The sequence below is a fragment of the Antechinus flavipes genome, chromosome 4, assembly GCF_016432865.1.
Source record: "Antechinus flavipes isolate AdamAnt ecotype Samford, QLD, Australia chromosome 4, AdamAnt_v2, whole genome shotgun sequence".
Classification (NCBI taxonomy): domain Eukaryota; kingdom Metazoa; phylum Chordata; class Mammalia; order Dasyuromorphia; family Dasyuridae; genus Antechinus; species Antechinus flavipes.
In genome coordinates this window covers 398,806,052-398,833,218 of record NC_067401.1, presented here as the reverse complement: position 1 = coordinate 398,833,218, position 27,167 = coordinate 398,806,052, and the positions used below count along the sequence as shown (strand labels likewise).

At 31.5% G+C, this 27,167-nt stretch overlaps 1 protein-coding gene across 1 annotated transcript in view; it reads left to right on the top strand.

Moving 5' to 3' along the window:
* Window positions 1–27,167, top strand: part of CDC73 (cell division cycle 73) — a 119,725-nt gene that overhangs the window by 86,625 nt on the left and 5,933 nt on the right. Inside the window, exons 11-14 of the mRNA XM_051998727.1 lie at window positions 11,767–11,824; window positions 17,638–17,673; window positions 18,580–18,667; window positions 26,233–26,394. Of these exons, the coding sequence (XP_051854687.1) occupies window positions 11,767–11,824; window positions 17,638–17,673; window positions 18,580–18,667; window positions 26,233–26,394 (344 nt within the window). The remainder of the gene's footprint in view (window positions 1–11,766; window positions 11,825–17,637; window positions 17,674–18,579; window positions 18,668–26,232; window positions 26,395–27,167) is intronic.

The window sequence follows — 27,167 nt, the reverse complement described above, 5'->3', positions numbered from 1 at the left end:
CATCTCCCCTCTTTTTAAGTAACTGAAGAAATTGAGTCTCTGTCAACTTGACTCATTTCTAGTGCCTAGCACAAAACTTGGCATTTAGGGGGAGCTTAATAAATGCTTTTGTAGATTGATTTTGCTTAAATACTGTTAAATATGTTTGTTTTCACATATTCTGAATTTGTGGTATATTGTTTCTTTTTAAAGATTCTTATGTTAGCACATTTCTCTGAAAAAAGTGTACAGGATGAATTTTCATTCATTGTATTAATGGTCTGTTTTTTCTTTAATATTAATGTGATTTCTACAACATTTCATTTTGTCATATTTTGGAGTATGAGAGTAATTTAATGTTAAATATTGGAAGTTTTTGTTTGATGTAAGAAGTTATCTTCTGAGCTTATTCTTAATGAAATATGCTTAGTGAATTATATTTAGCAATTTGAAATTAATTTTGAGTTAAAATTCAGAATCATTAAAATATCTTGTTAATTTCTAGACATTTTCCTACAGTTGTAGACTTGTCTACCTTGTTATTTGTGTTACATCTGTCAAATCTGTGTCTCTAGGTACTATTCTCTCTTATTTTTCTCAGAGAAGAAAGTTATCCCATTAATTCAGACAAAGCCATATCATCCCATATATAAATATAACTTTAAAAAATTTTAACAATTTGAGTGCTCGACAGTGATACAAAAAAGTGTTTTTGCTTATTTTGTACTAACTCCTTAGAACTGTTTTGTGACTTGGAACTGAAAATTCATGGAACTTAATTTTAGATTCTTATCAGTAGAGACAAATGAGATAATGAAAATAATTTATATTTTTCTTTATATGTTTTGTCTTTTTGCATGCATTTAAAACATTCCAGTTTACCCATTGATTAGCTCTACTACTGTCAGTGCCCAGCAAGGTGGCACAGTGGATAGAATACTGGTCTGGAGTCAGGAAGATCTGAGTTCAACTGTAGCCTGACATATTTAGTAGCTCTGTATCCCTGGGGAAATCATTAATCCTGTTTACCTCAGTTTCCTCATCTGTGAATTGAGCTGGAGAAGGAAGTGGCAAACCTTTTCCGTATCTTTGCCAAGAAAAACCCTAAAATGAGGTCAAGAAGAGTCAGATACAATTTAATGACTGAACAACTGTCATCAGCTGAACAGGAGAGGGAATAAGACAACAAATAACTTCAGTATAGAAAAAGTTGAATTTTTTCATTTCCTTGGCCTAATTAATTAGTCAACAAGCATTTATTATATGCCAGACAATAGAATCTAAACACTGCTCATTTAATGAACTGGTCTTCTTTATAAACTGAATGATGAGCTTAGGAGTGGTCTGTTAAAAGAAAAGTTTCATCCAAGTGCCAGGCATAGAAGAAGAACTTTGATCTGGGCCTTAACTTGTGAGTAAAATGGCAATACACAACATAGGCAGATTTAGGGCTATAGGTGGCAAAGAATAGGTGGCAAGACATAAGGAATAGAATTAATAAAGCTACAGAAACGTCTAGCACATATGGTATGTGACAGGGAATAGTAGAAATAATTCTAGAAAGTCATGTCAGGCAGAATCTTGAGTGGTATGTTATTTTACAAGATAGGTAATGGGAGCCATTGAGAATTTTGACCTGGACTTAGTATACAAGGTGTAGATGATATTTAATAAATACTTTTGCTGATTGATGAGAAAACTGATTTGGTAGTGGTATGCAGAATGAATTGGAGGCAGGAGGTCCTAGAGAGAGTCGGGGAGGGTCACTACTTAAAGAGATTATTTGAGTAGTTTGTGATATATGAAATAGAAAATTGGAAGTAGGAAAGGAAAAGAATGAATAGATTGCAGAGATTTTGTAAAGTATAGTCTTGGGCTGGAGAAAGAGGGTAATGTTTCAATTTTTTTCCCCATGTTTTTATGAAGTATTTCAATTTTCTAATGCATACTTGCTCCAGCAGTAACTCTTTGGTAGCTTAGAGAATGTGCTGTTCTCAGAATATAACCTATGTATGATTCAGTGACGCACAGGGGGAAAGCTTCAGTGAGCATGCCAACATTTTCTGACCATGTTTACTGAGGCAGTAGAAACAAAATTTCTTTCCTTTTCTTTTTTGTCTCCATCACGTTCCTCATTCTTTAAATTACTTTGGTTTAGAATCTTTTTTTTCCCCTTTCCTTTTAAGTGAGTCAAGTCATTGTTGAAACACTAAGTTCACTTTCTTTTCTCATTTAATTTCTAGGTATAGAAAGCTTTTGTACAATTGCATGAAGGAATAAAATTGGGATATAAAGCATTTATTCAGTCAATTAACCATTTTGTCTTGAGGACTTTAGTCCTGCTATTTAGTTGAATAAATAATTTAATTATTTTATCCAATGCATCTCAGATATGTAAATGAAAAAAAGACCATCTTCGATGAGTTTCTAGTCTATAGAAAAAGGGATAAGACTGCATAAATAGCATCATGATAAATATATAGAAGTTTTAAGTAGAGTAGTTTAATAGCTTAGAAGAGAGAGAATGTCATTACTCTCTGAGGATCAGAATTGGGAAAACTTGGAAGATGTAGCTCTAGAGTCAGTGAAAGAACATGAATTGCAGATATATAATAGGCAATAATAATAGGCAAGGGGCAGGAAAATGTTGGCTCAAGGCATAGAGATATAAGGTAGAGGAAATTGGAGAACATTAAATGGTGTGTAGGTTAGATGACTGAAAAATAAACTTAGATTTTCTTACTACGATTTCAGGTCTTTTCAGTGCCTTATATGTAGTAATCATGTATAACATGTAATTGGTGAATTTAGTAATATAATACTATTATGTATTTAAATAGAGAAGACTTTTTAAAGTATTTGGAGAGACTAGCTGAAGAATTGCAAAGTAGAAAGGTGAATCAGTTACTAAAAGGACCTTTAAAGTATTTATGGACATTATTTTCCTAAAACTGCACATACTGTTAATACATAATATCATAACTATGTCTAAGTATATAATATTAATAATTTCTACATTATAAAGATAACTTCACTTTTGTTTTTTTTAAATAAAGGATTTTGAACTTATATTTAAATTTACCATCATAATTAACTTCATGTTATATCAGTTAATCACTAAGCATTTATTAGATTCCCGCTATATCCTACTAGAATATTTGGCTCTCTATCTGTTAGCCATTATCATTGGCTCTTTTCCATTTTCTTTACTTGGCATGAATCTCCCTGTATTTTTTACTCTTGTTCTTCAAAGTTCCTCATTGTTTATATGAATCAGTGACCTCGGCCCCATTTTGTGCCTCTCCATTATCCTCTATGTGATATGCATTTTTATGAATTCATTTAAACTCTTTTATTAAAGACTGTTGTGTTCTCACTGCCACACAGCAACACCACTATAATATTGGCTTTAAAAAGATGAGCTTTATTTCTGGAAGAAACTTGATGACATTTAAGTAGCTTTATAGCTACTTAATTTTCATATTCTACTCTCCTCTTCCTGTACAAATGTAGGTTGAACTGATTGTCTGCGCTGTCAGTCAGCAAAAATTTATTAAGCATCTGCTGTGGGTTAGGCACTCTTCTAAGCTCCATGGATACAACTATCAAAAGCAACCCTAATTTTCAAGAAACTTATGTTCAGTCAAAGAGAGGAATACTTGTTGTTTGTGAGGAATAAAGAGAAGGCCTATTTGCCTGGGTTATAGAAACAGGAAGGAGAATAATATCCAGATAGTTTGAGTCAAGTTGTGAAGAGCTTTACAAATTAATTTTTTCTTAATTTTTAAAAAATTATTATTATAGCTTTTATTTACAAAACATGCATGGGTAATTTTTTAACGTTGACCCTTGCAAAACCTTCTGTTCCAAATTTGCCCCGCCTTCCCTCCACCCCCTCCCCTAGATGTCAGGTAGTCCAATACATGTTAAATATGTTAAAATATATGTTAAATCCAATATATGTATACATATTTACACAGTTATCTTGCTGCACAGGAAAAATCAGATCTAGAAAGAAAGAAAAAACCTGAAAAGGAAAACAAATTCAAGCAAACAATAATAGAGAGTGGAAATGCTACATTGTGGTCCATACTAGAAGAGTGGAAATGCTATGTTGTGGTCCATACTCATTTCCTATAGAGTATAGATGACTCTTTATTACTGAATAATTAAAACTGGTTTGAATCATCAATGATGATCTTCTAGTTCTGGTCATTTCACTTGAGCTTTTACAAATTAAATAGAACATTTCTATATTTTATACTGCTGAATTTGATGGAAAACAATTATGGCATGGTCATATCTTTGTTTAAGGAAAATACTTTGACAGTGGGACTCATTGGTTTGGTAAGAAACTTGAGGCAAGTATATCATTTTAAAGATGTTGGCAAAAGAAGTGATGAGGGATTAAATTAAGAATTGAGTAGAAAAATTGCCAGGCCCCATCCAGATAGCTCAGTCTTTCAGTTCTTTCATTTTTTGTTGTTGTTGTTTGTTTGTTTGTCTGTTTTCTGGCTTGTTTTTGCTGGGAGGCAATTGGATTTGTCACTTGCCCAGGGTAACACATAAGTGTCATGTGTATGAGACGATATTTGAACTCAGATCCTTCTGCCTTTAGGCCAGTACTCTATTTACTGTACTGCCTATCTACATTCATGTGTTTGCTCTTGGTTATGGAGGTAGGTGCACTAGCCAGGTTCTTGAGTGGAAGAGAGATTTCTTCCAAGAGATTCTGAAGTATTCTATGACTTGATGAAATCAGCACAGTGTCATTTACAAGGTTCCTTCCAGATCAGAATTGTGGCATCTTCTCCCTAAAACTTTTCCTAATTCCCCTCAGTTATTAATGTCTTATCTTTCAAAATTACCTTTTTATATACATTTTGTATTATCTGCACATGTATGTATTGTCTCCATTAATTATTGTCATATAGGAGCCACCTGCCAGTGGCTGCTGGAGGTCTAACTCAGACCTGTAGAATGCATCTCTTCATGTGAGAGGAGGATGATGATACAAGGAGACTGAAAGGCAGTTGTGTTCTCTGATAACTAACTAAACTAACTAAAGCAATTTTTTAATGTTTTTGCTTCTCCCAAATCTTGTTTCTCTATACTATATAGAAAAGGAAAATTATATAGTTGTGAAATACCTATTTTTTTTTATTAGTAGTAACAATGGTAAAATAGTTTTGGGGAACAAAAATAGATGAAGTTTAGCAGAAATTTAATCAGTTAAGAACCATTAAATCCCACGACACAAAAGGAAAAATGTTTTGGAAATTATTAGACTATAAAACATTATTTATATCATTCAGTCATTAAAAAATGAATTCAACAGAAAATGACCAAAGCAAACTACAAGAAATGGGTTGTAAATATTGGAAGGGAAATAAGGTTTTTGTAATTTAAAAAAAAAATAGATTCTTACATCAGGAATGAAATTTTCATCTAATCTTAAATGTTTATATTAACAAAGTTCTGATACTTCCATCTCTGGTGTTTCTTATAGCTATGATGTTTTTGTGGTTTAACTCTCTAGTATTGTTAAAATATTCATTTAAATTAATATATTTGTGTTTATGTACAACAGTAGAATTAGACTTTATGTGCCTATCTTAAAAGTGCAAAATTTCTTCCCGTGATGCTTGGAAGTAGGTGGTGAGGGAGAGTTTTCTTTTTTTCTAAAAAATCATTCCCTTTGGAAATGCCTATCCACTATAATCTAGGTGTTATATAAAGAAAATAAATATTCTTGATGGATTTCATCAAATGCTTTTTTTGCATTTATTGAAATGATCATATGGTTTTTGATTAGTCAGTTTGGTTATTGATATAGTCAGTCATGCTAATAGTTTTCCTAACATTGAAGCAGCCCTGCTTCCTGGTATAAACCTTACTTGGTCATAGTGTATTATCCTGATGATGATTTTCTGTAATCTTTTTGCTAATATTTTATTTAATATTTTGGGGGTGGAATATTAATGAATTTCAATATTCATTAGGGAGATTGGTCTATAATTTTCTTTGTTTTCAACCTACCTTGTTTAGGTATCAGTACCATGTCTGTGTCATAAAAGGAATTTGGTAGGACTCTTTCAATCACTATTTTTTCCAGATAGTTTATATAGCATTGGAGTTAAATGTTCTTTAAATGTTTGATAGAATTCACATGTAAATCCATCTGGTCCTGGGAATTTTTTCTTAAGGAGTTGATTAATAGCTTGTTCTATTTCTTAGAAAATAAATATTTTTAAAGAAATAAGAATATTGAATATTACTTTGAATCCCTCCTTTTTGGTTTTGATTTTAGTATATTTTACTAAAGTTGAATATTCTTCAGACACTATTAGCATAGCAATGAAAATTTTGTCATGCTAGATTGTGTTTGGACTGCTGTGACTGACATAATTGAGCCCTGCATGTCTAGATATTTAACAATAAACCATATCTTCAGACTAATACTGAGCAATTAGAACTCATTGCTTTTATCCTTTCATTGACCCATTAGTTTGTTACTCCCAAATGATTAAGAATTTTTTAAGTTTTTAAACATAACTTTCCTAGTAAAGTAGGAAAATCAGACTTAACATACTCATTTTTATTATTATTCAAATATGATGTAAGTAATCTTTTAAAGACAGAAGTTTTTTGTTCAAATTGCATGGTTTTGTTTCTAAATTAGTTTTTTATGAATATTCATATTGTACTATTTAGTAGCCTTAACTTTAGCTTGCACAATATTGGCATATGAATTAGGCATGGTGTTTTTGTGTTTTGTCCACCCTAAACACAGTATAATTCCTGGAGTTTAAACTACATAATACCATATTTTTCAATATTATTAATATAAATTGTATTTTTTTTTGAAAACTAAATTACCTGCTTCTCTGATAAAATAACATATTATTTACTTTTTCTGGGATACATGGTATAATATTAGTTTATTGAAAAAGTCATTGAGAATTTAAATACCAGGTGTTCTATGTCCTGCTGTTTTCTGCCAGTTTGCAATTGTGAATCTAGTATTTGGCTCCTTTTATTTTAATTCTAAGTGTTTCTCTCCCTTCTCCCCCTCCCCTTTTTTTTTTCTTATTAAAACTGCCAGGAGTCTTGGCAGAAATTATGAGAATTTCTCTCACTTTAGTGAAAAAAGCAGGTTTTCCTCTCTAGTTAACATGTCTTGTCAACTCCTTTTGTTTGTTTTGTTTTGTTTAAAGATTTTATTTGGTGTGTTGGTGTTGATGCCGTTCTTCTCCTGGCTAGATAGGATTTGTTGTTGTTGTAGGCCAAGACAATTGTTTTAGAGTTTTTCTGTGTGTGTTGTGCTGATGCCTTTCTTCTCCTGGCTAGATAGAGGGTTTTTGTTTTGTTTTATTTTGTTTGTTTGTTTTGTTTTGGGGGGAGGGCTCAGGCAATTGGGGTTAAGTGACTTGCCCAGGGTCACATAGCTAAGAAGTATTAAGTTGAGGTCAAATTTGATCTCAGATCATGGTTCAGGGCTGATGCTCTATCTACTGCACCAACTAGCTGCCCCCTGCTAGATAGTATTTTTCACATGTTTTCCAAATATTTTGAAAAACTCAATATTGAATCATAATGATCAGGGTTTTTTTTTTTGTCAAATATCAGTAATTCTGGATTCATATCAGTTATATATATGTAATCTTGGGCAAGTTATTGAATCTTTATTTTTGCTAAAATAAAAAGATTTAGATAAATAATCTCATAAGATTTGTTCAAAATCCAAAACTTCATGATTTTCCATAGAAGGTACTTAATAGTTGTTAGTTTAATGATTATTATACTGATTATAACTCATGTGTAAAATGTCTTTTTAAAATTTTCAAAATTCTTTCCTCATAACTTCACTGTGATGTGGATAGAATAGTCATTTCCTCCATTGAGTTTGTGAGCCTATAGAATGTAAATCATATTACTCAAGGCCAGAAGAACGCTAAAAAAAAGTTTTTCAAAGTCATGTTTAATTAATTAATTTATTATTAATGATTTGTATTTATTTTAGAACAAAAATCAATCTTTTGTGTCATGGGCCTTTTGGCATTCTGTTGTAGTCTATGGATTTCTTATCAGAATTATATTTTAAATGCATACAATGAAATACAGATTACACAAGAAATCAATTATGAACTAATAGTTATTTTTTAAAGTTCAGTGATTTCATTTTAAGAACTTTTGGTTTAGAATAATTAATAGGATTAAAAACTTGTTTAAAGTGATTGTTTAGAATATCTTTTCATTTTTATTAATCTTTGATTCAAAAAGGGTAAAGAAAAAAATTTTTTTTCAATTTTCCTAAGAAAACCAGGAAATTTCTTGCCTTCAGGATTTCATCTTATTTTATTCTCTCAAATACTCTAGTATCCATATTGTTTAACTAATGCTTCTGTCATTTTAAGTATGAGACCATTTAATCTCTGTGCTGTGTACTTTAAGCTATTAAAAGTTTTGTTGTTTTTTAAAGTCTTGGTGAAGTACCTTACTGTCCTATAAAAAAGTACCACTTATACCACTTGGTTCTTTATGATAGGATCTTTTTTGGTTTTCACAACTGCTAGTATTTTCCAGTTATGGGATCCACTCCACTAATTAGAAATGTTTGTTGTTTTTTTTTCTTGTTGTAATATTGGATCTCTACCATTCTACCAGAATAAAAATACAAAAAATTGCAGAAAATACATACTCAGCTGTTTTGGCTAATTCATAGCTATCTGTCAAACATGAATTATTTGAATAGAATGCTATAATCATTTGTCAATAATGAGTGAAATATTTTTTAGACAAAATGACAACACAACCAGAGCTGGTTTATAATATAAAGCTGTTAGGAATGGTATGGCACATTTCTTTAGATTTGACACAGGACTAAAAATATGCCTCATTTATTTTTTCCTTCATTAAGCACTAGTACTACCACAAACAAAATCCCTAAGAACTTTGTTTTATATTTTTTGTACTGATTTACTTTTTCTTCTGAAATAAGTTTAATGCTGGTGACCTTTTTCAGGCTAATCAGTTCTTATTTGATGTAAAGGCATGAAATATGAAAATTTGAAATTATAAGAGCAATGCATTTAGAGTTAGAAATTAAAGATTCAGCCCTCTAGTTTTTAGATGAAGAAATTGAACAGCTGAGAGATTGTGTTACCTGTCTTTGGTCATATGCTATAGTAGCCAGAAATTCAAACTCAGCATCATTTGATTACAAATCAAATGTTATATAGCACTGTACTCTCCCACCCACCCAGATTTAGTCTACAGCTTCCATAAGGAAATCCTTAATTCCCCCCCCCCAAAAAAAAAAGACATTAAGAATTATCCAAAAGTGTAATGTACTGAGAACTTCTTAATTCAGCTACTCCGTCAACCTAATTTTATAGATTAGAAAACAGAAACCAAATAAATTAATGAGGAAATTAAATTGATGAGGTCTAAGAGTTTCTGACTCCAAATACATTGTGTTTTACAGGGGGAAGAGAAGGTAGTTGCTGCTGGAATAACTAAAATAAACTTAAACTCTTAAAATTTTAAGAGTTAATCTATCTGTTCATCAAGAATGAAATATATTCTTAGGATTTGCTTTTGTTATCACTCATAACAAAACAGATGCCAAATGACAACATGTTGTACCAGATGATGACAATTTATCATTTAATTTAAATCGCTCATTTTTTGAAGAGGGTACATAATTTCATATGATAAAATGAATAAGTATTTGAAACTACTGTTATTCTAATACTGTAGAATAATTTATACAATGGACATAATAAAATATTGATTTGAAGTCTGATGGAAGTGTTAATCTTGACTTTGTACATGTACAATTAAAACTCACTGAATTTTACTGGATTTATGATGAATCAAGCATAGTTGGACTAAAGTTTATATTTGTAGTCTCTGAAGAAATAGTTTCTTTAGCAAAATAATTGTTCAAATAAGATTACCTAGGACATATTTGTATTATTCGATGTAAGAAACCAGGTTTTATTAAGTTTCTCAAGCACTTTTAGAAGCATCTTTTTATATTTTTTAGAATTGCGTTTGGCCTTCCTGACTTTAACACAAATAAGTCAATTATGTTATTAGAATAACAATCTGGTAGTGCTATTACTCTGAAATAATTAAATTTGTTTTTAATAAATATCTTATCTGTATCTTAAAAAAATAAAAGAGGTCTTGTGAATTGTTATGGAAGTAGCGATAGTAAAGAGATTGGAATAGTTTATAAAATCTTAAAAACCACTTAGCAATGTCATAAGGGTACCATATCTCATTTAAGCATCAATTTCTAAATATTTTCTGGTTCTCCTATTTTGTTCTCATTATGAATTGAGAGGAAAAATTACCTTGACCAAATATAGCATAGGTACGACTTGGCTATCTTCTTAAATCATGATTCGAAGTCCATTGAAGGTGAAGTATGATTCACAAACTTGGAACATTTTAATCATTTTTCTTAAATATTTAAGAAGTATATTTAATTAATTACATGTTTGAGTTTAAGTTTACATTTTTATATGTACATACATACATATACTACTGGAGATCTATATCATACTTAAGTAAGATATAATTTTTTTATTTTTGACTTGTACAAAAGAAATGTTGTGGTATTAAAATCAATAAAAATGCTATTGGAAAGAAAAAGATAAGCCAATTATTTAGCCAAACTTAAAGGTAACATAGCTTGGAATATGCACTGGTATACAATAAATCTTTAAAAATTTGAAATGCCTGTTGAATTTGGCATCATGATGCAATGGTAAGAGGACTGGATTTTTAGTTAAGAAAAAACTAGGTCCATACCTCATTTCTAGAACTTACTAGCTTTGTGATCATAGACAAAATACTTTACCTCTCTAAGCTTCAGTTTCTTTATATATAAAAGGAAAAATAATATTATCTATAGTACTTTCTTCATAGCACCATTGTAGAAATCAAATTAGATAATCATCAGTTCACAGATTGAGAATTGAAAGGGACCTTTGTTGGGTTTTCAGCCTACTCTGAGGAAATAAATGAGGCATCTGCACTCCAGAAATCTTTACATGCATAGAGTCTTCTTAGTCAGGAAATGGAAGTGTCTTCTTCAAGGAATAGCCAAGATGCCAGTGTCACTGAATCAAGGTGACCTGAGAGAGGTCCCAAATGATAATGCTAGAATCAACCTACAAAGTTCCTATGGACTTTGAAGATTCTAGTAGAGTTGTTATAAATTATTGACTTGGACTAACTAAAGAAAAAAGTTTGTCCAACCATGATGGCTTAAATCTGATTTTGGAAGACTAGCATGGTGGGTGGTCATTTCCCTGTAGAAGCTGTCGCTGGAAATGGCACCCAGAAATCTTTGGTAGTAAGTCATGTGTTGCTTTTAAATAAACTTTTGAACTGTATTGTTGCCATATTGCTTGTACTTGCTTCTTATTGGAGGCTTCCGAGTAGCCCTGTCAGAAAGTAAGCAAGGACAATCACTTGTGATCTTAGTCAAGGGAAGGGGATGCCATACTACTAAATCCATTTGTACAAGGGATAAAAAGGAGAATAGGTGTTTCACAGAAGCAGGGAGTAACAAAATTCTTTGGCTTTCACTAAATCTTTTAAAATTTCTAACCCAAATGTTTTTTGGCATCAAGAGCCAAGAATAAAACAGATGCTTTAATTAAGCATTAAAGATGGATATTTTAGCCCTTAGGTATTTTCATTCATTTAAATGTTTTGGTTTTGGTTGAGATAGTTTGAAATTTTGACTTTTATTTGTTTGTTTTAAAGGAGGGCGCATCAGCTCGTAAGACTCAAACTCCAGCTGCACAACCAGTACCAAGACCAGGTAAAATTATTATGAATTGTGCCATATTTTAAAACTAATATACCAGTGAAAATTATATTTAATGACTTGGAAAAGTTAAAAATTCAGTATGTAGAAATTGTGTGTTAATGCATTTTATTCTTAAAATTTGTTCTTAAAATCTTTTAAGGATACACAAAGGGATTTTAGAATTGTGTCCTATCCTTATGTTTTTGTACAAGCAATAATACCTTTTTTAAAAAAGATGCATAGTACACATATTCCTGTCTTGCTGTATAAATCTCCCAAGTGAACAATTGCTTTATAATTTTTAAAAGGTAATTTCTTTTCTTCATTTAGTACTTTGATTGATGTTATCATAGGTTAAATATAACTTTAAAGCTTTTTTAACTTGATCCTTTAAAAAAAAAAAAAAGTCTTCCCCAGTGATGTGTGAATACATTTAAATAAGATACAGGATACAGCCAAAACGTTTGTGGAATGACATTTTTGAAACTTGAGTAGGCATAAATTTTTCAGAAAGTGTTCTTCATTTATGAGAAGGACAAAAAACATAGTATTTAGGCAGAAATTTTTCTTATGTAGCTTTAATTTAAATCCTTAGTGCTCAACACTTTCTAAATCATCCTTTTAAAAGAAAATCCCACTAGAATTTTAAAACTCTAGTATTATTTTGTCTCTTAACTTTAAATAATGTGATCATGTGATATGTGGAAGATCATTGTTTCAGAATATTTAGCAAGCATATTTTCCTTTCTGTTATTGCAATGTTATTCTACTTTGTCTTTATTTTCTACAATTGTTTCTCCCTGCTCTGCACCTGCCCTTCTCCAGTCTAGCCTAGTTTGTCACATATAATTCAGGTTCTAAATATTAATATTCTCCTAGTTAATGTAGTTGCTTTTTGATCATCCATTGAAATTTCTCTTTTCCTATGCATTGGTATTACATAAGCTTGACCACTTTATAATGCCTGTCTTCTTTCTTATTTTTTAGCTTATTGCTACTAGTGTCTTGGTGATTCTGCTTTTATAAATAACCATATAAATAAAAAGAGACAAAAGAAGACAGTCATATTAGAGTTTTTAAAAATAAAACAACTTTATAAATAAAATGACATTTTAAAGCTTTCAGTGGTAAGAAGATAGAAAGGTTCTAGAAGTTTTAAATTCAGAATAAGTTTCCCATAGAAATGATAGTTTGATTCTAAAGCATTATTTAGTGTGCTGTCATGAATTAAATTTACTTTTGTATACTCTCCTGGAAACTCAGTTACCAGTTTTTAAAACTCACTTGTAGGAAAGCATATAATATAAGTTATATCTAACTATCTAAAAACCAAAGTTTCTGAATCATAGTACATATAAATTGGGCTTCACTTATATCGGTAATACAGTTAGATCTATTGGCATTGTATGATGTATTTAAATGTGTGTGGTCGGTCCCATGTTATATATTATCTTGGGATTCCATTAAATGAAGCAATGAAGCCTGAGTCATTGAATAGATTTTTTTAAAGAAACTTGCCCTTCAAATATATGTTCATATGCTTCACCTTGTACACTGATTTTAAGGACTACAATTATTGAAGTGAGAAGGTTAGTATCTAAAGTTGTACTACTCTGATTTTCTTATTCTACTTTTCTAATAATGGGCTAGGAATAGAGAATAAGGACTTGATTTATGATAGTTATAAGGTGTTCCTACCAGTTCAGGTCAGAACCTTTTTTGAAACTTAGAATCAGTCTTAGAAAATTGTCTAGAGCACTGAGGAATTAAATGTTTTACCCAGGATCATATATCAGTATTTGTTAGATGCTAAAGTTGAACTTCCAAGTCTTGAGCAGTAAAACCAATGACCACCAGCCAAGGTGTCTGTATTATATACAGTATTCATCACCCCAAAGGCATAATAAAGAAAAGTGAGTAAATTTTCTTCACTTTTCTCCAGATCTAGATTTGGTCAGTACAATTACAGTCATGCCCACTTTCCTCCCTCCCTTCCTCCCTCCTTCCTTCCTTCCCTCTTTCTTTCCTTCCCTTCCTCCTTCCTTCCTTTCTTCTTCCCTCCTTTCCTTCCTCCCTTCCTCTTTCCCTTTCTTTCTCCCTCCCTCCTCCCTCCCTCTCTCCTTTCCTTCCTCCTTCTCTCCCTCCTCTTTTCTTCCTCCCTTCCTCCTTTCTCCCTCCCTGCCTCCTTCCCTTCTTCCTTTCTTCCTTCCTTCTTTGATTCCGTCTTTCCCTCCCTCTTCCCCCCGCCCCCCATTATCTAGCCTCGTGGTGAGCAAGGGGAAAGTGTCAAAAATTCCATGTTTGCCAATAATTAAGGACATTTAAAATTTTTCTTGACTGATTGTGAGGTTCATATTGGAGTATGTCCATCCTTCTATCTTTGAAAGAGCTTTTAAACCCACTTCTGTCATTTAGTATGTTAAGCAGTCCTTGTCAACTTGATCCCCAAAACTTGATAAGCATATATTATATCTTTGTATTTTCAATTCATTGAAAACCCTGTGGAGAAAAAGAAAGGCTAAAAACTGAGTTGTATGACATTAAACTCTAGAGCTCATCCTTCAGACTGGTACAAGTAGCCATCAACCCGTTAATTACTATTCTCTCTGGGTCCAGTTGGAAATCCATCTTACCAAACTGTCTTATTGAAATACTATCTTACTGAGGACATTTTCTTTCCTAGAACCTAATTTTGCCTTTCTTAAGTTATGTTTTCTAGAGTTAAACAGGGCATATCAAATTTTCCTTCACTGTAGTTTTATAGAAGAACAGAATATCTTCCTTTCATATACTCCATTCCTCATCTAGCAGATGCTTAATGAGTAAATAGATCTTGCTTTAAAGTCCGGAAAATCTAGCTTTGCTTTTGATAGACTGTATTTGTATCCTCAGCGGGTCCCTTAAGTTCTCCATAACCTAGGCAACACTTTTGATATAAATTGCAGAGAAGGTTCCAGTTTATAGCAATAGAAGTTATTTTCTCATCTGGAGTTTTATGTACCAGTGAAATCGTAGTTCCAGTTCCCATCTCACACTCTCTTCCTTTTTGAATCCAAACCATGTGAGAAGTTCTATTATTGTCACTGTGGAAAGAATTGAAGACCCTCTCTTCTTAAAATATACAAGTATATGCCATCTCTACCTTGTAATGTGCTGCATCCACTGCTTCTGACAAATAAGGCCTGGCCTTGCTGTAATTTCTTCTAGCACTTCACTCCATTTTCTACTTTGTATCATACTCTGTATATATCATTTTTTCTCTACAGTCCAGTCTCCTCACCCACATCCAAGCAGCAAGAACTATGAATTTTTTATTTGCGTCTCTAGCACCTAGTATGTTAATGTACAGAATAAGAGCTTAGTAAAAATTGTGGAACTGAATTGAATAAAAAAGAAGTTTAAAACATGAATTTATAATATAGTTGAGTGAATTAAATATGTACACAAATTATACATTAATGTTTATATAGGCAACTGCAATCAATCAGTAAAAATATGTTTAATACTGCTTACTGTGTGCAAAGCTCTAAAGCTCTTGCTAAGCTCTGGGATACAAAAAGAAAAGTAGAGGCAATCCTTGCTCTTAAAGAATTCACATTCTGAGGTAAACACAGCATATATAGGTTCAAGTAAGTTAGATGGTAAAGCTTTTATGGAAAAAGAGATGATAATATATTCTTTGAGGTCATTTCCACTGATAAAACTATGTCCATTTATATTGTTGAACTATTTCACAATTCCCATGACTGCAGAAAACTTTCTTTTCTGTACATTCAGTAATTGTGCCTACATGGGGCACAAATAATAAACTCTAAAAGTTTTGAAGGCAATCATCATTTAATGTCAGATGATATCATTTGAACTGGCCCTTGAAAAACAGGTTCAGTAGGTACAATGGGATGGGATGAAATTAAGGGGCAGAAAAAGAGAACATTTATTATATACCCACTACATCCTGGCCGTCATCCAGTTGTCTTGACTTTTGTGTTGCCATTGGATTTCAAGTACTTGGGTAGAGTGGGACTGACAGCTCTGTGCAACTTTGCCTTACTTAAATCTAAATCCTTAGATTTATATGCAAGACATGTGATATCATTGGTTTGGTCCTCTTTGAAAATGAAAGGTGACCAAAATTAAGTACTGTGCTAAGCTCTGAGGGTGCAAAGAAAGGTTATATATACCAGCTTTGATCTAAGGGAACTTAACCTTCTAATACAGGAAGAGACAAAAGAGAATAAATAAACAAAAAAGTCAAACATAACTTCCCTATAAATACAGTGTAAATGAAAGGTAATTTTGGAAGCAATAAGTATGGGGACAAGGAGGGAGTAACAAGAAAGACCACAGACTTTTGATTCAGAGAAACTAAATTTAGTAACTGCTTCTGTCATTACATATGAGTTTCCTCATCTATAAAATGATGATTTCTAGGATTCTAGATGATATCTAGGATCCCTTCCAATTCTAAAGCTATTATATTATGAGTGTGATTTTGAAGAGTAACATTCTAGAAGTTGTGGCTGTTACTTGAGTAGAACAATTGGAGTACAGCATAGGAAGTTAATAATAGCAACTTAGATTTATATGACATTATATAAAACACGTTTACTTATTTGATCATTATGGAAAGCCCTGTGAAGTAATATAAATATTGTTAAAAATTTTTATAGAAGAAATATTTTATAAAATTCACCCTTTTGTAGAGTTAGGATTCTAACATGTGTTTTCTGCTTCCCAACTTAATCCACTTTTTCTATTGTTTGAAACCGGGTTATAGAATCATGCCAAAAAATGTGAACTTTATTCAGGAGGGTATTAATTGATGAACTACTGATGGATCAGTATTAATAGATGAATTACTGATGGATTCTGAGTAGGAAAACAATAAGATCAGAGTGTGTTCTTGAACAAAATTAGTCTCATGGAAGAAGGCAAATGGCGTAGAGAGGGAAAAGAAACTGGCAACTGTTGAAATAATAACCAGGACATGAGGTAATAAAGGCCTGAACTAGATAGGAGCTAATGGACTAATAAGGGATGGCCTCAGTTTTCCATTGATAATGAAATAGTTGACAAGGTCAAAGAAGCTTACAGGTAATGTATATATTTTTCTTTTGGCCAGTAATTTAAAACCTGCTTGAAACTAAATCTTTTGCCTTAATTACTGACAAGTAGCAAAACTACCTAATCAGTTATTCTTAAAGAGTTTTTTTTACCTAGCTACTGATTTAGGCATGGACTTCTTTTCTCCCTTCTATGTATTCTGTCTTGAAGGCTATTTCTAGAGTTTTTAGAATAATATATCATTCATCTGCATTTATTTTTTTAATTACCTATTTTATTTTGATGGGCTGAATGCAATACATCTTATTTTATACACCATATTAAAGATATTGGCTAAACAATCCTTTACAAAAATTAATTCTTTTTCTGTTGATAGCCTTCTTACACATAAAAAGGGACAAAACTTAAATATCTTTATTATAAAACTAATAATGTTGTGAAACTTGATTATGGATGAATTCTCAACAGAAAATCTCATAAAATTGTTATATTGTGATAACTTTTGAGCAGAGGCTAAATCTGGTACTTTGAGATTCTGATGTATTTGTAGAGAAATGATAATGAATTATCATTACCATATGTCATTATCAATTGATGATCACTGTCATGAATTATCACAGTCCTTGAATTGGGGCTTATTATGTTCTTTTCACTAGACCATTATTATATTAGTCTCATTTTTGTGATTTTTTTTTCATATTTTTAGATCATCTTGACTTTTTAAAAATAATTCAGTTTTTGTAACATTCCAAATTTTACAGTTTCCCAAGCAAGACCACCTCCAAACCAGAAGAAAGGTATGTATGTGGTTCTAAATTCTTTCCCCTCAAAAATAAATGTGACCACTATAGATAGTTTTCAGCAAAGGAAGAAAATTTATTTGATTAAATGATCACCATTTCAGTTGTTGTAAAATACCTTAAATTCATTGTATATTTTACTGTTACTTCCTTACTAATTCCTCACCCTCAATTATGCATTAATTCTTCCTTCCTTCATGATAAAAGCTAAGTAGATCTCTGTAATACTGTTGAGTACAACTAATAGCACATAACATTTTCTAACTCATTCATAATCTACTACTTTTCTGTTAGAAATAACTAAATATATTCCAAACTCATCCTTCTGGAAGCAGTATTGACTAGTGCCTTTGATCTATGGTTATCTTTTAATATTGTATTCTATTACATTTTTATAGTTGCTCTGTGTATTTATTCTAGTTGTACTTCAACTTTCCTTCACTTCATATAAGGCTTCTCTGAATTCTTCCATTCATTTCAATATAATGATTCTCTGCTGCATTCATATGCTTTAGTTTGCCCAACTATTCCCTACTCATTGGGTACTTCTTTTATTTCCAGATGAATTTTTGTTTTATTTTGTTTACCACAGGAGGTATGACTGGATATTTTGGTATATATGCAACATTTTCTTCTGTCATTGACATTATTGGGATTTATATAACCAGTAGCAGAATGGATCAAAGTATGAGCAGTTTAGTGACCTTTCTTGCATGATTACAAATTAATTTCAAGAATGGTTGGACTGGTTCATAGTTCTACAAACTGTCTTTCAAGCCCTCTAAAAATAACTATTGCCTTTTCTGTTTGGGGTATTTCAGATGAGGTAGCACTTTATAGCTGTTTTTGATTTTCATTTCTTTTATATAACAAAACATTTGTTACATTTCTTCTTGTTTCTAGGATCTCGAACACCTATTATCATTATTCCAGCAGCTACCACCTCTTTAATAACTATGCTTAATGCAAAAGACCTTCTCCAGGACCTAAAGTAAGTAGTTGATGAACATGTGTTTTCTAAAAGATTATCTTCAGATATAAAAGTGACTCCATTTATTTTTTTTTTTTCCTAGTGGGATGATGTGTACTTATCACTTAGAATGACATTAGTCCTGTATGACTGGAGACTTTAAAAATATTTAAATGTTATTTGTCCCTTATTTAATGTCTTTAACATTGTCATAACATTTCATATAATATCAACCATGTAATTAAATCAAGACTCATAAAGTAAGTTTTTTTAAATAGTATATAATGTTGTTCATTCATTTCAGTTGTGTTCAATTTCATGATTCCTTTTGGGGGTTTTCAAAGCAAAGATATTGGAGCGGTTCACCATTGCCTTTTCCAGATCATTTTATAGATGGAAAACTGAGGCACACAGTTATGTGACTTGCTCAGTGTCTCACAGATATCTGTGAGATAGCTCTGAGGCCAGATTTGAAATCAGGAAGATGAATTATCCTGACTTCAGGCCCAGCATTCTATCCACTTTACCATTTAGCTATCTGAAATGGTATATATCTTTCTTAATTTTATGAAGTTTCAACATTCAGGTGTATTTTGTGTCCTTAACTGTTAAAAGGCTAGGGAAACAAGTAACTTAGTGATTATAAAAAAAGATACAATTTAAATATAATTAAATCTCTTTCAGCCAGTTAGTGGAAGGACCAACACTTGATTTACTAGGTGTTCTAGTAAAAAAAAAAAAAAAAAACTTTTATAATAAAAATGTATAAATTTTGTTTGTTTTAAATTTTATGTAAGGTTCTTAACCTTTTTTGTATGTCATTGACTACTTTGACATTATAGGATTCCTTCTCAGAATGTTATTTCTAAATGTATAAAATACAGTGCAGAGGATTTCAAAGGAAACCAATTGCATCAAATATCAATATTAAATCAATGTGAGTGTGCATATTTTAAAAATAAATCTTACTTAATTTTATCCATTTAGCTCAGAAATGGTCCTTCCTGCTTAGAGACAGGGAGATGACATTGTGAGTAAGAGTGTTGGAATGTGGAGTAAGGAAGACCTGAGTGTAAATTTAACCAAGGACACTTGTCATCTGTGTCATCCTGGGCAAATCACTTAACCTCTCTCAGCCTCTGTTTCCTTATCTGGTAGATTGGGGTGATAATAGTAATATGGGACTGTTGTGAAACTCAAATGAGATAACTTTGCAAACCTTAAAGCATTCTGTGAATGCCAACAATTATTCTGTTATCTGAATTCTGTTCTCATATTACTTGCTGTCTTCCAGTATTGTTGAGATGCCAGTCAGTCTTCACTTCTCACTTTGTCTCATTTCCCACATCCAATCAGTTACCAAGTCTTGTCATTTATGCCTTCATAATAACCTCCTTTCTGTAACAAGTAAATGTGGCTAATCCTTAAACTTAATGCCTTCCCTTTGAGATTACCCCTAAATTTATGCTGTTTGGTTTTTTTACATAATTGTTTACATGTGGTCTCCTCCAATGAGCTGCTTGAGAACAGGGACTAGGTTTTTGTCTTTCTTTGCAATTTATCCCAGTACATGGGACACAGTAAATGCTTAATAAATGTAGCTGACATCTCTTCCTAAATGTTCAGTAAACGTGTCAAGTGCTGAAATCACCAAGCAGCTCATTATATTTCCTTCCCATACTAATTCATCATTATTGTTTTATTCAAATCTATAACTTTTTGGTTTGTTTGACTCTTCCCATTCTCTAATCACTTGCCAAACCTTGTCAAGTCATTTTCCACAAGACCTATTTCATCTGTTCTTTTTTTCTTTCTGCTCATGTGGCTTTTCTGGCTCTGGTCTTAAAATTTATCCCAATAACTGCAAAAGCATCCTGATTGGTCTCCTGGTCTGGTAGTTCCTTTCTCTAACCCATAAGTGTCAAAATCTAGAATTTCCCTAATCAAATTAAAATGTTTTTGGAAAATATTTTAACAAAATACATAAAAATATAATTGAACAAAGATTGTCAGTTTGTGGTTTTCTGAGTCAATATGCAACCGTGTAGGTCTTTGTTTCTCTTTAACACCACATTTTCTATAGTACTGCTAAACCGATAACTCACAAAATACAGGCCTCTCCATGTTACTCTGTGTAAAAAAGTGGCACGCACTTAATTGTAGAACAAAATACAGATCCTTTTATTTGGTACAGGCCAGCATGGAGTTGTTTTTAGATATAAACTATATCTTCTTAATTTTAGTCTTATAATTTTGAGTTAACTTTAATCTTTGTTATGACATACTGTGATGATCTACTATGTAGAGAGAGTTTTTTGGAAATGGCTTCTACATTCACAGAAGTCTTAAGTTTTAAATATATTCACTTTATTAAAAGTTTGTATTTGTATTGGGAACAGCCTATCTTCATTGCCATTATCTACTAATATTTACTTTTAACAAATAGCTCATTTTTATGTAGCTCTTTTCAGCTACAAATTATCTTACATAATACAGATTCATGTGGCACAAGAATTATTTTTCCATTTTATAGATGAAAATGAGTCATAGAGGTAAAATGTCTTGTTGAGTGTTTTTTAAAAAAATGTTCTACAGGTGGAACATTTGTTGAGTGCTTTAAAGTTTGCAAAGTGCCATATATAGTACATTATTTCATTGGATCCTTAAATCAGATAGGTATTATTAGAGAGGACGTGATCTTCATTGTAAAGCTTCACATATGTCTAATGACCTACAACTAGTTTGTGTCAGAGATAGGATCTGTCTGATAAAGTTTTATTGTTCAGATGTAGTTGGAAGAAAATTCTCTCCCAATTCAAATATACTCTGATTTTGAGAAACAGTCTTATCCTTTCTGTTAAAGATACATTGTTTGACTGTTTATGATGTTGTTTGATGTACCTATATTGAAAGTCTCCCTGCTTCTTGATGAGAGTGTTTGTGATATGTGAGTTGAAGTTTTTTTGTAAATCTACAAGCCTTTGTCTTATTCTGAGCCTTTTTCTAATAACTTTTTACAATCCTCCCCTAGTACCTATTATTTCATTTTTTGATGTTTGTTTGTTTCTTGGCTTGCCACGGCCAGGAACTCAATACCAGAGTTCCTTGTATGGAACTTGACATAGTCTGTCACTAAAATTATTATAGGAGCCTTTTCCAGTTTGATAGATCCTCTTGTAATTAGCCATTGAGTTCTCATAGTCATTTCCATACCACATTGAAACACCATGTTTGAGGCAACAGAGAAGGACTTAATAGTTATAAGGATTTGTAGTGGCCTTATAAAGATGTCATCCTTAAAACTTGCTACAGTTATACTATCTATTAGAAACATTTTTGATTCATATTAATGAATCATTAATAGAAAAAAGCATAGAATATGCTATACATGCTTATTAGCTAACCTTCATATCTAGTTTCCTAAATAATTAATTTTGGTTTTTTTTGTTTGTTTTTAGTTCTAATATATTTATTACAGATCTGATTTGGGTCTAATTTATGATTTTTTAGGAACTAGAAAAGGAGTAAGAAATTTAAATTTAGCTGTAACTGCAATTATCATGCAATTTGTTTTTCAAACCAACTTAATGCACTTAACTATTTCTAACTTAATCTTTTTACATCACATGTAATGTAATTTTGATGGAAAAGTAATGTTGTCTTTAGTTTTAGTGCTTTGCTTTCTGAATTGAGATGATTAAAATGATTGTGTTTACAAACAACAGAAGTGAGAATTGGATTTTCCTGATGAATTGGTATAATGTAATCCTAGGAATGCTATGGATATTAATGTAAAATGTATAAATGCATATTTATACAGTGTAAATTGTAAATTACTTATACAACATTCCAAAATTATTATTTTCCTTAGAAATTATTTTACTTTTCCTTTTTTGATATGTCTTTAGGGAAACAGTGAAGGTTGACAAGTATTATAGAGGAGAAAGTTGTATTCTCTTTAAAAATGTATTTTAAAACAGTGTTTAGGGTGTTTTAATTAGGGAATTGTTTTGTTTTATAATGCATGTTTTGTTTTGATATTTTGAGTCAAAATAAAATTTATTTCCATATCATATGTTTTAATAATTGATAATGGTTATAGTATTAATTTATAAACTTAAATTTTACAAGTTCTGAACTAGGCATTTTTAAAAATTGGGACTATTTGAAGAAATAACACCCCCCCCAAAAAAAAAAAAAAGAATACTCAACTTTATGCAGAACCCAAATTGAATCTATGCCAACATGAACTATGGGCTACAGCTGGTTCTATAATTGTATTGAGGGGGGTTTTCAATTATGCATTAATTATATAGCAAGGCCTCCAGCTGATTTACACTACAGGGAAGCTGTCAGTTGCACTGAGGTATTAAACATTGAAATACTTAAGCTTAAAAGTAAAATTAAGACTGTTTTTCCTTAAGATTGTGGCCTCTTGGGCTGTTTGGCTTTGCTTTTTTCAAATATGATGCTAAATAGGTATTAAACAATTTATCTTGGTTATATGAATTTTTAAATTAAAACATGCCAACTTTTAAAAACCTAGTTACTGCATTGAAATGTTAATGTTCTTGATAGTAACAGTAATTGGTATTTATGTAAGATTTTACAGTATCCAAAATGTTGTCCAACTTTGATCTTACCTGAACTCAGCTATCCTATGATAAACAGAATGCTACAAATGCAGCTCTTGGTGTCCTTCATTTACAGTTCAGACTCATAGATTTTATATGACTTATCTGTGGTTTTACAGTAAATGTCAGATAGGATTATACTGAGATCTTCCTGATTCCTAGTCCAGTACTGTTTATCCATTGTGCCAATCTGCCAAAATAAATTAAAGCATAAATTCAAATAATGAAATTCATTTTTTAAGTTTTTTGTGAATCTGTTATGTATGCTATGATCATTTGCTTTGAGTTTTTTATAACATAGATCAGTACTAATCACACAGGAAAGTAGTAAAGGATGATAACTTTAGATTTCTTGAGATTGTTGCAAAAGACATGAAATAAGGCTTTTTTTTTTCTTTTTCTTTTTTTTTTAATAAGCTAGCCAGGGTAATACAAAAAATTGGCTGAATTTTTACCTTTACTTCTGAGACAAGTGGACTTTTGAATCAGGTATAGGTAGGTGTGTCTGTCACACACACACACACACACACACACACACACACACACACTTTTCCACAGGAGAAGAGCTTCATTGTCACAAGATTCTAGAACTGCAGTTATAAAGATAGCAAAACTGATGTATCCTTAGTTTGACTTTGATATTGCATGAGTGAAATAGCTTCCTATCAGGTTGATTTTAATTTCCTTGGTAGAATCATCAGTGTTAAGTGCCTAGGTACTTTGCTAAGGATACAAAGAAGGGCAAAAAATACCAGTCTCCCCTCTTGAGGAACTCACTGTTTAATAAGGGAGACAACATGCACACAACTATGTACAAACACATTATGTTAAAAAGATTAAATTGAGAATCATCCAAGAAGGGAAGACACTGATATATGAAGAACTGGTAACAGCTTTTTGCAAAATTTAGATTTTAGCTAATATTTGAAAGAGAGAAGAGAAGAGAGAAAGTTCCAGTTTTGTTGAACAGCCAGTTTTTTAAGTGAAAATTCTCAATACCAGGAAAAGAAGTATTCTATGTAAGGAACAAACAGCAAAAAATCAAATATCACTGGATTATGAAGTATATGAAGTGTAGTAATGGTAAAACGACTGAAAAAATAAGGAGAGGCCAGATTATGAAGGACTTTAAAAGTCAAAAAGAAGATTTCATGTTTGATCTTTATTGAACTTATGAATGCAGTTTATTAATATGTTTAGTCCTATGCTTTTGGAAGTTCAGTTTAACAATGGAGTGGAGGGATATATTGGAGTAGGGAAAGGCTTCAGGCAGGGAGATCAAACATCAGGCTATGTTGCACTCTGGGCAAAAAGTGATTGAGGGCCTGCACTTCAGTTGGGGATAATGTCAGGAAAGAAGGTGTATTTTCAAAAGGTATTAGGAAGGTAGAAATGACAGGAGCTGTTTCACTAGATTGTTACCTAAGTTGCAAGTTTGTGTGACAAGGAGGAATGTATTTCTCTTGAAAGTAATAAAGGAGTCTAGAAGGGAGGAGAAGATTTGGAGGGAAAGAGAAGTTCAAGTTTGGTCATGTTGAGTTTAAGATGTTTATAGGACATCAATTTCAAAATGTCTGATAGTTGGAGTTGCAAGTTCAGATATCCAGAGAGAAAACAGAATTGAGCAATTAGATCTGAGATTCATCTGCATAGAGATGACAGTTGATACTTTGGGAACTGATAAAAGAATCAAGTGAAATAGAGAAAAGAAAAACCTAACTCCCACGATTAGCTTCTCTTTCCCCTTATCATTCCTCCTCTTCCTTATTTTCGTGTGTGTGTGTGTGTGTGTGTGTGTGTGTGTGTGTGTGTGTGTGTGTGTTTTAGAGAGTTAGGACATGTGAAATATGGAGAAACTTGCTTGGCAGAAGTGTTATTTAGAAATAAATAAACCAGAAAGTTGAATTGATAAAATGTTTTGTCTAGGTATAAATGTTTTTTTAGCATTGATCATGGAATAGTATTTTATATTATTCATTGATATTTACACTATTATTTCAGAGATTTCTATTGAAAATCATCAATTTGAAGTATTAATAATTATTAAATTAAAAGGCCAATCAATCTAATCTTGAATAACATTTTTTCCTAAAGCTGCTCTTATATAATATTCCTGTCCTAGCAACTGAGCAGATATATTAATATATAATTTTTATTTTGCACTGTCATGCAATTTATCAAGAGCTCTTTTTGCTATTTTATACAGTGCTTGACACAGAACATTATATATGAGAAGCTTAAATATTTGTTAAATAAATTATAATAGCTTTAATATATAACATATTAAAGCTATTGCTTTTGTTAAAACATGTTCTTGACCTTTGATTTTAAGTGTTAGGCACTTAGCATTAATAGAATACCTGATGATGAGCCCTCTCCTCTCCCCTTCTTTAAAGTGATGAGAGCAGGCATAAAGACAATATTCCTTTGATCTATCGCCCCTTGATTTAATATGTGCTTCCTTTTCATTCTCCCTGGTACAGTGTCTAAACGTTTGTCATGGTTTGGGTGCCATTGTCAGCTGTTTATTAGTGGGTAATATAATCTAATTATTTCTCTGTAGTATTCATATTTCTCTGAAGCACTTGGAGAGCATTGAAGTCTTAAAAGTTGAATTTGGGTTGCCAGTTTAAAGCAGAGCAAATGGGATATGTAAATTAGAATAGAATTAAGTATTGTCTATCAGAATACATAAGATATGTATACATAAATACATAGAATTTTACCATGTTGAATTTTGTACTTTTAAAAAAAGATTTATATTTCTCTTTTGACTTTAATATTCATATTTAGATTATTAATATTTGAAAATTGGTATTACTTTAAAGTCTGTGATAAAATTGTAGAAATTAAAATACATTGTTTAAGTATGCTTGGATTAGATAATATCTAGTCCATCCTAACTCTGATAATTTATTAAGTTAATCTCAGAATATCCCTGTTTTCTGGAAGATTTGTTCCATCAGATGAAAAGAAAAAACAAGGCTGCCAACGAGAAAATGAAACACTTATCCAGAGACGAAAAGATCAGATGCAGCCTGGAGGTACTGCCATAAGTGTAACTGTCCCCTATCGAGTCGTAGATCAGCCTCTCAAACTTATGCCTCAAGACTGGTAAATATGCCTTTAACTTTTTTTATTGTTTAATTTATAATCTTTCGAGTTGAATTTTAGTTTTTCAATATAAACAAATCTTTTTGATCTTTGAAATATAAGTCTATCTTAATAACTTAGAAAAACTGGTTTGTTTCTCATTGTAATAATATATGCATTTTTATTTGAAAAAGTTAGATAATATGAATTTTTATTTTAATTATAAAATACTTTCTGAAAGTTTGATCAGTATAAATAATTTGTGCTTACATGTACAACACACATTACATACCTTCTCCTTTTATAATGTATTTAAAATTATTTTTTTTCTCCCCAGTATTTGGATATTTTCAAGTATTTATATTTGAATCTGGTCATCAGTATGTTTTGCCAAAGTAGAATTAAATGATAGTTTACTTCAAAGATTTAAAAAACTTGATGACTTTAATACTTATCCTATATAATAGAAAAACATTTTTAAACATCTCTTTTAATAGAAGTTTGAAGCTATGTTTTTCCTTAACCATAAGGCTACATTTGAAGAAATAGAAAAATTTAATAATGTTAAGTATATTATAAAAGCACAGTAATATTTATGGTGCAATTGAAAGAATGCTGGTTCTGATGTCAGAGGAACCAGGCTTAAATATTGATCATGTACTTAATACTGTATGATGTTTGGCAAGTCACCTAATTTCCTTGGACATCAGTTTCCTTCTATGTAAAAGGAGTTTTAGGACTTCTTGGCTTCTGAGTTCCTTTTTGGATCTGTTTTCTGGATCTATAATCTCACT